The sequence below is a fragment of the Panthera leo genome, chromosome A3 (assembly GCF_018350215.1).
Source record: "Panthera leo isolate Ple1 chromosome A3, P.leo_Ple1_pat1.1, whole genome shotgun sequence".
Classification (NCBI taxonomy): domain Eukaryota; kingdom Metazoa; phylum Chordata; class Mammalia; order Carnivora; family Felidae; genus Panthera; species Panthera leo.
In genome coordinates, this window is record NC_056681.1 from 125,671,931 (window position 1) to 125,684,162 (window position 12,232).

The following is a 12,232-nucleotide window of genomic DNA, read 5'->3' on the forward strand; positions in this document are numbered from 1 at the left end:
GCTTGAGAGGCAACTTCAAATTACCAAAAGGAAGAAATAAAGGCCCACCCCTGGTGACTTCTTCTCTGGTGCTTTGTGGAATCCTCAGGGACAGTGCTCCTTCCCACCTGTAAGCTCTACCTTCAGCACTCACACGAAACCTTCTTCTGTCATTCTAACCCTCTTCTATGTGCGTGCTCAATGCATGTTATATCCTTCCCAAATGTACAGGAGTGGAGGAGAGTTTATCAAAATAATCTAGGGAGTTAATTTCAAACTGTACAAGTTGTGTGACTCCTCTCTTATCCTAAAGATTCTAGAATGGGGGCTTGGGCAGGGGAGGTCTCTGTACAAGACAATAAGCACATTGAGGGAAGAAATGGTGTCCTATTTCTCTGTGACTCTCCTAGGGCAGGGGCCTGGCACATACTGGATGGGTGAGTAGATGAACGAATGACAACTTGAGAAAAGTTGGGTCTAAAGCTATGAAATTTGCAGCTTGAAGATGGGTCCCTGTGGCAATAAGACCTCACATCTTTGTATCATTTTTACAGTGTACAAAGCACTTTCCCTTCCATTATCACGTTGAATAGCCTCCTGGAGGGAGGCGTGGAGGCACTAGTGAATGGGCTTTTCCCACTGTATCTCTGCCAGTATGAAATAAGACCATTGGAGGATGCCTTTTGCTATAGAGACCAATGACCTAACGGTTTTCAGTTCTCAAACTGTGGTCCACAAATCAGCAGCATCAGAATCACCTGGGAACTTGTTAGAATTGCAAAGTCTCAGGTCCCATCTGGAACCTATTGAATTCTAAACTCGTACTGGCACCCTACAATTTCTGGGGGGGGGGGGGGGGGTTGTTTTTTATGAGTCCTCCAGGAGGTTCTGATACAACGCTAAACCAACCAGAACCACTGATCCATTCCATTTCCGAGTGGTTCCTGTTGCTGAGTTCTTCGCCTCATCATAATAAAAAAGAGCCCTTCCTCAGACTCCAGGTGGGCAGGGACAATTCTCCTGAGGGTGAAAGTAAACTTCACTGAGGGTTAACAAGTCCCAGGGCCCTTTAACGGAAAACACACTAAGCAAGCTCCGATGTATGGGATTTGTAAATTAAAAATATTCATTAGGCATTCCCATGGGGTCGACCCCCGCTACTCTCGGGCCTGTGCTCACCCTCCACGCTCAGGCTGGAGACCTCTCCACGTAGTCACCACGACCCAGGGCGCTGTACTACGGCAACCAATCAGATGCCCTCGGAAGGAAAACTACAAGTCCCAGTATGCCCCACGCCGTCCCGTCAGGCGGCGAAAGGCCGCGCCCCAGAATTCTTCGCGGGCAGGTGGCAGCCTTAGTCCCTGGCGCGCGCGACCACTCCGGAAGTCCCGCGCAGGGGCCGGTGGGCCCTCGGCACCCGCGGCTATGGCCCTGGTGGCTACAGTAGCGGCACTCCTGGCTGCACTGGGTGGGGCTCTGTGGCTGGCGGCCCGGCGCTTCGTGGGGCCCAGTGTCCGGCACGGAGGAGGGGACTCCGGCCTCATGCACCGGAAGACTGTGCTGATCACAGGGGCGAACAGCGGCCTGGGCCGCGCCACGGCCGCCGAGCTGCTGCGCCTAGGGGCGCGGGTGATCATGGGCTGCCGTGACCGCGCGCGCGCCGAAGAGGCAGCGGGTCAGCTCCGCCGCGAGCTCCGCCAGGCTGGGGGCTCCGGGCCGGGCTCCGACGCCGGCGAGGCCGGCGAGCTCGTCGTCAGGGAGTTGGACCTCGCCTCGCTGCGTTCGGTGCGCGCCTTCTGTCAGGAGATGCTCCAGGTGTGGGGCTCCGGGAGCCAGCTGGAGATCGGGGACGGGCGCAGGCCTCGGCGAGCGGGTGGGGCGTGGGCTGAGCGGCGGGTAGCCGCCCAGAGTCCGGGGGGTGTGACCTTGGGAAAGACCAAGCCTAAGAGTCCCAACAGTCCAGTGGTTTTGAGAAGGCTAGGGAGTGCAGGCTGGGAAAATTGGTAGGACAGGCGTCTGCCTTCCAAAGATGCTGCGGAAATAATGGCCCCAAGAGGAAAATAAGCCAGTTTCTGCACATTTCCTTTCATTATGTGAGGCCGGCCCTGGAGGAGATCCGCGAGGTCACGGACTGTTTTTTCTGTGTCCCTAGTGAATCTGCACCAAGCCATCTTTCAGAGAACCTTAGAGCCAGGGACCTTGAAACAATGTCCCCCCCCTACTGGGGTAGGAAGTTTAGTTCTCTGTCACCAGTGGACTCATTAGCACCACATCCTTAAGCAGTATCTGGCCTGATTTCTAAATAGACTGGAGCTCAGAATCCCAGTGGCCAAGTGCTCTAAACGGGGACAAATAAATATAATACTTCGTATTTATTGAAGGTTTCCTATGTGCCAGGAGGTGTTCCAAGCATTCTTAGGATGACTTTCCTGTGTGCCAGGAGGTGTTCCAAGCACTTATAATGAAATTAAAGTGCCCTTGGCTATTACTGTCATCGAAGCCTCACAGCAACCGTGGTAGACATTTTTATCCCCATTTTACAACGTTAGGCAATGAAGGCTAGGTAGGCCAAGTAATTTGCCCAGGATCTGTCTCCAAAGCCCTCGCTGTTAGCTTCTATACTCCTGCTGCCTGCCAGTGAGGTGTAGGATTTCTTCGGTTAGCTGATAAATACTCCACTGCAGGGGATTGTTGTCTGTTGAAATTGAGATAGAAGAGTTTCCTGCAGGGGTAACTTGCAAAAGCCATATAGAAAAGTGAAATTTAAAATTAGCTGGCCTGGGAAAGGTGCCTGTATGAAATGGAGCCTCTTGAGTCTACAGCAGAGGTTCCCAAACTGTCTAATTATTTTTTTTTTCATAATGCTGGTGAGCCAAAGGAAAGATCTATCGGTTTATTAAGTAATTAGGTCCAAACAACCCAGTATTTACGCCCTAACAACTTAGTAGCTGTTTGAAAAAATAATACACATAATTAAAAGAAAAAATTTTTTATTTCATTGTTCAATAACCATAACTATTGATGGGAAATGTGCACCTGTTGTTCACTGCACCAACTTCTCAGTCTTTGGGATCAGACTGGAAATGTCCATCTTTTTTTGTTCTACATTGATTTTTAACATTGTACTTGCATTTTGGTAAAAACTCAGCTTTGCAGAGATGAGACACCATTGAAAGGAATTTAGCAAAATTTAATGTTTAAGCTGTGAACCCCCTGCAGCTAGTAGTTTGAGATGTTGTACAGATTATCACTTTGTTTCCCTGGAAAATATAAAATTATCCATAGCACCGTGTGGAGTCCCTTATGAGGCTGTAGGGCGCTTTGATGCATTGTTTGGGAACTATTGCAGATCTTTTTTGTCTGTTTGTCTTAATAACTAGTGTTTCATTATCAGCTGAAACAGTTAACAATACTGATGTATAAAAGATGTTGAAGCATAAAAAGTGGGTCTTCCTGTTCATTAAAATGTGGATGGGTCTGGGAATGCTTCTCATTTCTGATACTTACAGCATTTAACCACTTTGGCCATTTGAGACAGAACTAATTAAAAGTTAAAGAGATAAACTTTATTAAGTTTCTTCCTGGCTCTGAAGTTCAGTGACAATAACCATATATATATTTTTTTAGTGGAAGTGTAAATTTCCCACAGGTTGGTATTCATGGTATTTATATCATTTATCTCCTCAAATTTAAAAAAAAAAAAATAGTGAATGATAAAGTCTTAAAATAATACAAGCCCAGCAAAGAATGATGGCTCAGAAATGATTAATACAGGAAACTCTTCCAAAGGATTAGTGAAAAAAGAACACTCCTTTCTTTCCCCCACGGGTGAACTTTTGCCTTCTTTTTGAAGTTGACTGTTGGAAAAGCCAAAGGTGCGTAGACAGACAGAATGATAAATAGTTGATCCTCTGACAGGTAGGCTGTGATAACAGTTGTGAAATTTAACACATTTTTCTTTTTACTTACACTTGGCAAAAGGGCCAGTGAAATTTGAAATTTGACCTCAAATTAATTTAATCGTAGGTCATCACTCTGTCTTTACACCTGGAACATGTTGTGCATTTTTTTCTCTGCCCATCAGAAGAGACAGAGAGGAGCCAGGAAAGGGCTGGGGAAAACCAACTTAATATGAATTAAAAAATGAAAAGACTTCCTTTTGAGGACAGTCTAAATTTTAGCATTTTACTCTGGAGAGATGCAGGAGGGTACAAAGTGCAGAATTCTGACTATATAGATCTTCCAAGCTGCGGGCCTCTTGTAGCTTGAAAGAGGTAGATTTCATACAGGGAAAAAAGAACTGTATTCTAGAATCCTAATAGATGTTAAAGGTGTTGGTTGGGGCTAACTCCTCTCTAAACGTCCTTTGCTGTCATTGTGAGACTTAGTGTTATGTTTCATTGCATTGTTGTTGTTTTTTTTTTTTTTTTTCCCGTTGTGTAGTTTCTGATATTTTGATATTACCTACTTATTTTTTTCTTAATATTTCTTTGATTTATTCTTGATATCCTCTCCAGTCTTATTTTGCATCCTTGACCCTCTCTACTGTCCCAATTTTGAGGAAACCACTTGAAGTTGCTCTATCCCCATGGTACTGTTTGCCCTTAGAAAACTACAGAATGGAGAAATCCTAATTTGGCCCTGGCATTGTTAATAGCAGCTCTGGGAATAAAGGATGCTGACCTGCCTTCTGCTATACTTCCACTTTCTAGCACACATCGATTCTCTAGCTATGGTTTGAAACTCCCAATTAGAAAAGCAAGCTAGCTTACTAATTAAAAATAGGGGCATTAAAAAATAGGGCATTGCTGTCAGAAGATTTCCTCTTCCCATTTTTGTTTGCCACTTAGGAGCCCTGTCTTCACAAATGACCTAACCCGGGTGCTTCAGTTTGCTCTTGAAGTTGTTGAGGGTAGATGAGATAACATGTGAGAAGCACAAGCCCCCCATTAAGCATGCAACCCACCCTCAACTGTTGAAAACCCTTGAAGGCATTGTATAGAATTTTAGTACTTTGCAAGAATTTGTTTTTAATTTCATTTGAGGCCTGTGTTCATAATTACCTCATTCTCTTTTTGACATTTAAAGGAAGAGCCTAGACTGGATGTCTTAATCAACAATGCAGGGATCTTCCATTGCCCTTATATGAAGACCGAAGATGGTTTTGAGATGCAGTTTGGAGTGAACCATCTGGGGCACTTCCTACTCACCAATCTTCTCCTTGGACTCCTCAAAAGTTCAGCTCCCAGCAGGATTGTGGTAGTCTCTTCCAAACTTTATAAATATGGAGACATCAACTTTGAAGACTTGAACAGTGAACAAAGCTATAATAAAAGCTTTTGTTACAGTCGGAGCAAACTGGCTAACATTCTTTTTACCAGAGAACTAGCCCGCCGCTTAGAAGGCACAAATGTTACTGTCAACGTATTACACCCTGGTATTGTGCGGACGAATCTTGGCAGGCACATACACATTCCACTGTTGGTCAAACCACTTTTCAATTTGGTGTCGTGGGCTTTTTTTAAAACCCCAGTAGAAGGTGCTCAGACTTCAGTTTATTTAGCCTCTTCACCTGAGGTGGAAGGCGTGTCCGGAAAGTACTTTGGGGACTGTAAAGAGGAAGCGCTATTGCCCAAAGCTATGGATGAGTCTGTTGCAAGAAAACTCTGGGATATCAGTGAAGTAATGGTTGGCATATTAAAATAGGAACAAGGAGTGAAAGAGAGCTATTTATAAAACTGGATGCCTTACATCTGTAATCAGAAATGGTGTGGCTTGAGTACTTGCTACTTGAAAACACAGCTTTGGTTTTACAGTAACTGCTGAGAGGTACATAAGGATATTTTGAAGGTACTAAAAAAGTTATTTTCTAGAGAACATAAAATTTCAGAAAAGTTTTAAATATAAGCATAATGAGTGGTGTAACGAGCAATAGTATAATGAATATATAATGAACAATTTTATAAATTATGATTGAGCAAGCATGGATTATAAATATTAAAGAATCCAGTGACTTAAACACCTTGAGAAGTTTTTTCAAATATCTTTTTGAGTTTCATGGCCAAAGTGTTAAATATTTATATTGCAGTGCTGGTTTTTGTGTGAAAATAATATGCCTATTGTGTGCACCATTCTCACTTGGAATAAATTCAGTGATGCAAATTCTTAATTGTGCATTTTTTACAAGTTTCACTAAATTGTGTCCTTTATCATCTTATTAGCCTCCACTGATCTTGGTATGCCCAGTGTCTTCCCTTCCCACACATCTTGCATGCTGCATTAAGAAGTAATATTTCGGGGCGCCTGGGTGGCTCAGTCGGTTAAGCGGCCGACTTCAGCTCAGGTCATGATCTCGCGGTCTTGTGAGTTCGAGCCCCGTGTCAGGCTCTGTGCTGACAGCTCAGAGCCTGGAGCCTGTTTCAGATTCTGTGTCTCCCTCTCTCTGACCCTCCCCCGTTCATGCTCTGTCTCTCTCTGTGTCAAAAATAAATAAACATTAAAAAAAAATTTTTAAAAGAATATTTCAAAAACCCAAATCTGTGTCACAGTGTCATATCCCTGCTTAAAAATATGTGGTGGTTTCCAATTGCCCATAACAGTGGGTTTCCAGCCTTTTTTTGTTAAGCTGCAGAATTCTTTCTTCAAAAGAAGTCTTAAGGGGCGCTTGGGTGGTTCAGTTGGTTTAGCATCCAACTCTTGATTTCAGCTCAGGTCATGATCCCAGGGTCATGGGATCGAGCCCGTGTCAGGCTCCGAGCACGGAGCCTGCTTGTGATTCTCTTCCTGTGCCCCTCAACCCCCAACCCTCTTCGTTCTCTCTCTAAAAACAAACAATACAAAACAAAAAAGTCTTAAGTAGAGAAACTTAATGGATAAAACAAGTAATTACAATACTTGTTAGTATTGTCTTTTTCCAAATATGTTCCTTTTGCTAATTCCTGAAAGGACTTAGCAGAATATGATAGTTTATAAACTACTTCTATTTAAAGTTTAAACTCTTTAATATACATTTGAGACTATCCAGGAACTGGCCACAGGCTTACCTTGTCCTCTTAGTGTTGTCCAATAGAACCTTCTGCAATGACGGAAATAATTGTGTCTGTGCTGTCCTGTGAGGTACACTCTAGATACGTGTGGTTATTGAGTACTTGAAATATAACTGAGACCTGCATTTCTAATCTTATTTAACATTAATTTAGATTTAAATAGGCACAGGTGCCTAGTGACTAATGTCTCAGACAGGAATCTCTCTTCATTCCATTGTATAACCCAGTCATCATTATAAATCAGTCATATGTTCACTTGCTTCTTGGCCTTTCCTTCTATCGTTCCTTCCATCCCTGTAGGCAGAACCAGTCCTTTTACTACTTTGTTTTAATTGATTTTGGAGCTTTACTAATTATTTGCTCAAAAATCCAGTTAGATACTTAGAATAAGAATTCTTCAAGGAATTTTTTTTTATTTTGTTATATTCTTATTAGTGTTCCTCAAGAATCAAGTGTAGTACTTGACACACAGTAAACATTGAATACTGATGTTTGAATGAGTAATAAGTAATGGGTCAGTGGTGTGCCTAAAAATAAGTCTGAATAGGGCTATTGTAGGTATCTGTACTGTAACATCAGAAAAAATAATTAGTATTTCTTTGTCTTAACCATCTCTTATTGGAAAAGGAATTGGGACAGAAAATGATGGACTGTACAATACTGAATTTAAGGACCATTTTGCTCAGGAGTAATCCTCGGTTGGTTATTATTTTTAAGACTATTTATATTATCTGGTTACCAGTATCAATTCTTTTCGAGAATCGCAGGACCTTGGCAGATTACACAGAAGATCTGTTTTCTGTTAGAGCACTGGGTTGTGCATCTGAGGAACGCGGTGTTTGTATCATCACAGGTGTGCCTCTGCAGGTGTAGTGGGTATAGCTGCATCATGTTCTTTGAAATGTATTTTTAAAAAATACTCCACAAAGAGACTTGCTGAACTTAGAAATATGGCAGGAAATACACCAGAATGCAACTTGGAAAAATGGAAGCTAATAAATCTGTCCTACACCTCGACTTCATTAAAAAGAGCGCCTTTTTTATTTTTTTTTTCTTCCAGTTAATACCATCTTTTCTGGCTTCATTTTGATACCTGATGCTTTTCAGGGGAGTTGGGCCTTTTGTAAGAGTTGAGCCTTTCAGAGTTCTTGTTTGCGGCACCATAATAAAATAGGATATATTAATTTATCATGATGGAAAACTAGAAACTCATCTGGAAACACCAAGTATTTAGGTAAAATGAGCTGCCATTTGGAAGATGTCCTTCCCACCCCGTGTTGTATGGAATCGAGGGCTAATAGCTATAGTATGACTAGTTAGATTTTGAAGATTATTATTAAACTCTTCTGTTCTGCTGACTTACTTCTAACCATTTCACTGGGCAAAGAAATGAGCAAAAGGCAATTCTGTTCCGCTGATTCTTATTCTCACCCTTAGCAAAATATTGTTAGAAGTGTGCAGTGTGCCAGATGATGCAATAATTGAGTTAGAAACCCATTTTCATGTTGGTTTCTGGCTTCATCTTTTGAAATGTTGCCTTCTACATCAAGCAACTTGTTCTGAAAAGAAGTGAACTTGCTAGATTTTCTGCCTCGATTCTACTCAGAGTAACTATTCTGTATAGGGGTTTCCCAGTAGCATTTAACTGGGAAAGGGATCTCATGGCATAAAGACACCACCACATCAGATTTGATTAACAGCTCAACTATCCAGTTCTCCCTGAGACACTGGCAAGGTGCTTAACCTCCTTGAGCTTCTGTTTTCTTGGCTCTATCATTCAGATAATCCTTTAAAGGACTGTGCAGTGAATATATTAGAGTATGTAAATAAAGCATTTAGCAAAGTGCCTGGCACATAATAGGCACTCATCCATTTCCCCTTCCCAAATGCACCTGATCATTACTATTAATGGTAATAGTAATTAATAATAGTAATGTTTATGTGAGTTTGTATGATGGAAACAAAACTAAACCAAGGGTCAGCAAACTTTTTACAAAAGGCCAGACTGTAAATATTTAAAGTCACTAGGCCATATACAATCTGTGGTACATGTTCTTTTTCTTTTATGATCCTTTAAAAAATGTAAAAACCTTTCTTAGCTCATGCAGGCCAGACGATTACATTTATGCAACAGCCCAATGGACTAACGAACTCTTCTTCTCTTTCAGACACTGTGCATGACAGCGGTTCTTGAGTGTGCTGTAACACCAGTTTCTTTGTGTGGCTCCTGTTGTTTCTTCATATCATCTCTAATCTTGTATGACTATTTGTTTGCAGACCCAGGAAGTCTAGAGAGTGTATTTTTTAAAACCTCTCTCCAGCTATCGATTCTGATGTGAGGAATCATAGTTATCCTCCTTCAACTCTCTCCCCTCACAAACCTGCTGAGCCTGGCCAGAGATCTGAGGGAACCTCTATTTGAATATTTAATTGATTCCAAATGTCCTAAGGAACACTGAAGAGAGAACATGTTACTAATCACCCTTCAGGAGCTTGGCCCCTACAGACAGCTTCAGATGTTTCACAAAGCTTATCTGGACAATAGGGAGTTAAATTAGTTACAGGTTAACACGAGGAAGGTAGTTTATTCCTAAAGGCAAGTTAGGTGGAGTGCTCCATTTTGCACCACCAGTAAGGAAGAGTTTTTGCTAAATTAGATATATCACCAAAGTACAGAGAAGCACCTTTAACCGACCATTGACTTACTGTAATAACTCCATCTTGTAAAACATACTGACTGATACCCATAGGGTACAAATGCTCTAGGCTGGCAGGTTCCCCTCCAGGGCACCTCTGGCTCAGAATTCTGCTCCCACCTGTTCTATCATATATTTACGAAGAGTGAGTTGTAGAGCATTCATGTATTCACTTAACGGATATTTATTGAATGCCTATTATGTGCCAGTCATTATTCTAGGCTTTGGGGAGGCAGGGGCAACAAAGAAAACTCAACCAAATCTGTGTGTGTGAGTTAGTTGTGCACTATTAGTAATCATAATAGAAACTATTCATCATAATACAAACCAATGAAATATGAGCACAAAGAGAAAGAACTTCTATGAAAGGTAAGCTGAGTGCTTTCTTACAATTAAATGAGGGCAGATCGCTAGAAACTTGCTGTTGAATAAAGTTTCAAAACACCTGTCAAATACTAAAAATATATTTATAAAAATCTAAAAGGTGTCTATATTTAGTGCTTTGCAGGTGACTTTCAACTTTGACTCCATTTTATTTTATTTTTTTTTAAATTTTTATTTATTTTTGAGACAGAGAGAGACAGTGCATGAACAGGGGAGGGTCAGAGAGAGAGGGAGACACAGAATCAGAAGCAGGCTCCAGGCTCCGAGCAGTCAGCACAGAACCCGACGCGGGGCTCGAACCCATGGGCCGTGAGATCATGATCTGAGGCGAAGTCGGACGCTCAACCGACGGAGCCACCCAGGCGCCCCTTGACTCCATTTTAAAGATACAAAAACTGGAAATCATAGACTATACTGTGTAAGTGACTATAATGCAATAAGATGGGATTCCAAGTGAACTCATACTCAGAAAAACAACAAATAAGGGCCCTTTGCCTTGTATCAGAAGATAGGCAAATAAATGAATATGCTGTATGTTTCAAGTTGAAATAATAAATCCCAGTGCATATGATTCATCTTTATGATTTCCTTCTTTAATCAACTTGTTCATGTAACCAACCAATTCCAAAGAAGAGGGCTAGTACTGTATGAAATAGAGCTATCACTGACACCAGAAAGTTTCAGTTTGGAGGAATTGGCAATAAATGTGTTCTGCATAGTGAGTCATATTTTCCCTAAGACTTCTAATCTAAATTGAAATATATATATTTTAGTACCCCAGTAGACTTAATTGATTATTGGGTTTATTTGGTCCTGAGTGTTTTTGCATCCTAAGATTTATTTTCATCATTAACCCTGTTTGTTTCTCTGCTTCATTTAAAGCCCCTACTAATTGTGTTAAGTAGGTAAGTTCCTTAATATTTAATAGTTATTTTTTCAGTATGTCCTTCGGTCTTTAGAAGTTGCCATGTTACATATGATGTATGACAGCCTGGTCTGTTCCAAGTCTCAAGTTTTAAAATCTATTCAAAAAACAACAAAAAAGAAGTTGCTAACTTCCTTTATAAATTCTGACTTAAAAAATACTTTTTTTTTTTTTTTTTGGAGGGAGTATACCCTATAGTCTACATAGTAATCTAGTGATTAGCAGAACGGTTTTAAATCCTAATAGCACCTTTCCTGCTACTATGAGAGCAGTAAAATGAATGAGTAAATAGAAGTTTAAGTTGTAAATATATTCAAGAGATTTTTATCTGTACAGACCTACATACAATGTTAACATTTTAGGAATATCTTGAAGTTGTACACATGGTTTGAGGAAATGCTGAGCGCAGAGAAATACATAATCATTAGTTTGTGAAAAAAGCAAAGCAAGTTTCTGCCACCAACCCATGAAAGCACAGGAAATGGCTTCATGTAGTAGGTGTTGGAGTCTGAGCATTCTGTTGACAGAAGCGGGTCCTACCCAGGGGTTTTGTGTTAATGTAATCAAACACTTCAGAGCTGCAGCCTAGCAAGCTCAAGTCCACCCACCTCAGAGTTTATCTTTAGCTCATCTGGAAGAGTTTATTTTAAACATTGAACATTGTTTGCTGCTGTTGAAATGAAAGTGAGAGAGTTACAAGCTTTCTTCCACTGCCATCTGGCAGATATACTGATGGATCGGGTTCTTTAATCCATGTAGCCCTGTGTGTGGGAGCTATTGTCTTTGTGTTGATCATGCAGCTGGCTTGGCTGAACTTTAAAAAGCTCACACAAAGCTATGGAGAGCCATCCTATAGATAAATGAAGTTGGGGGTGTTGCAAAAGCCAATGGAGTCCTTTGCAGGAGGGTGGAGAAGGCTCGAATGTAGATTTTTCATTCTTCTCCGAACACACCATAGCTCTCTTTGTGACCTGTAAAAGAGGAGAAGAACCGTATTGGAATATTTTAAAAGAAATCATCGTAGCCACAAAGAAGTAACTATAGCTAAATTGGAAAAGTATGCAGCAGGGTAGAAAGGAAAGGAATAGCAGGTTAGAGGGTCCCCACCTCCTTAAAATAAATGCGGGATGTAAGAAATCAAATAAATGTGCTCTTATTTTCAGTGGGGATTTTTTTTTTTTTCACTATGTGTGATATGGGGA

The 12,232-nt window shown here is 41.2% G+C and overlaps 1 protein-coding gene across 1 annotated transcript; it reads left to right on the plus strand.

Moving 5' to 3' along the window:
- The first annotated feature begins 1,311 nt into the window (after positions 1-1,311).
- On the plus strand, positions 1,312-6,317 carry RDH14 (retinol dehydrogenase 14). Its single transcript, XM_042933619.1, has 2 exons — positions 1,312-1,794; positions 5,068-6,317. Exons 1-2 carry the CDS (start codon positions 1,405-1,407, stop codon positions 5,683-5,685), a joined length of 1,008 nt encoding a protein of 335 aa, XP_042789553.1. The 5' UTR covers positions 1,312-1,404; the 3' UTR covers positions 5,686-6,317.
- The last annotated feature ends 5,915 nt before the right edge of the window (positions 6,318-12,232 follow it).

Coding starts and splice junctions, on each gene's coding strand:
- RDH14 (XM_042933619.1), top strand. CDS start 1,405: ATGGCCCTGGTGGCTACAGTAGCGGCACTCCTGGCTGCACTGGGTGGG. Junction 1,795..5,067: donor TCTGTCAGGAGATGCTCCAG/GTGTGGGGCTCC, acceptor TGACATTTAAAG/GAAGAGCCTAGACTGGATGT.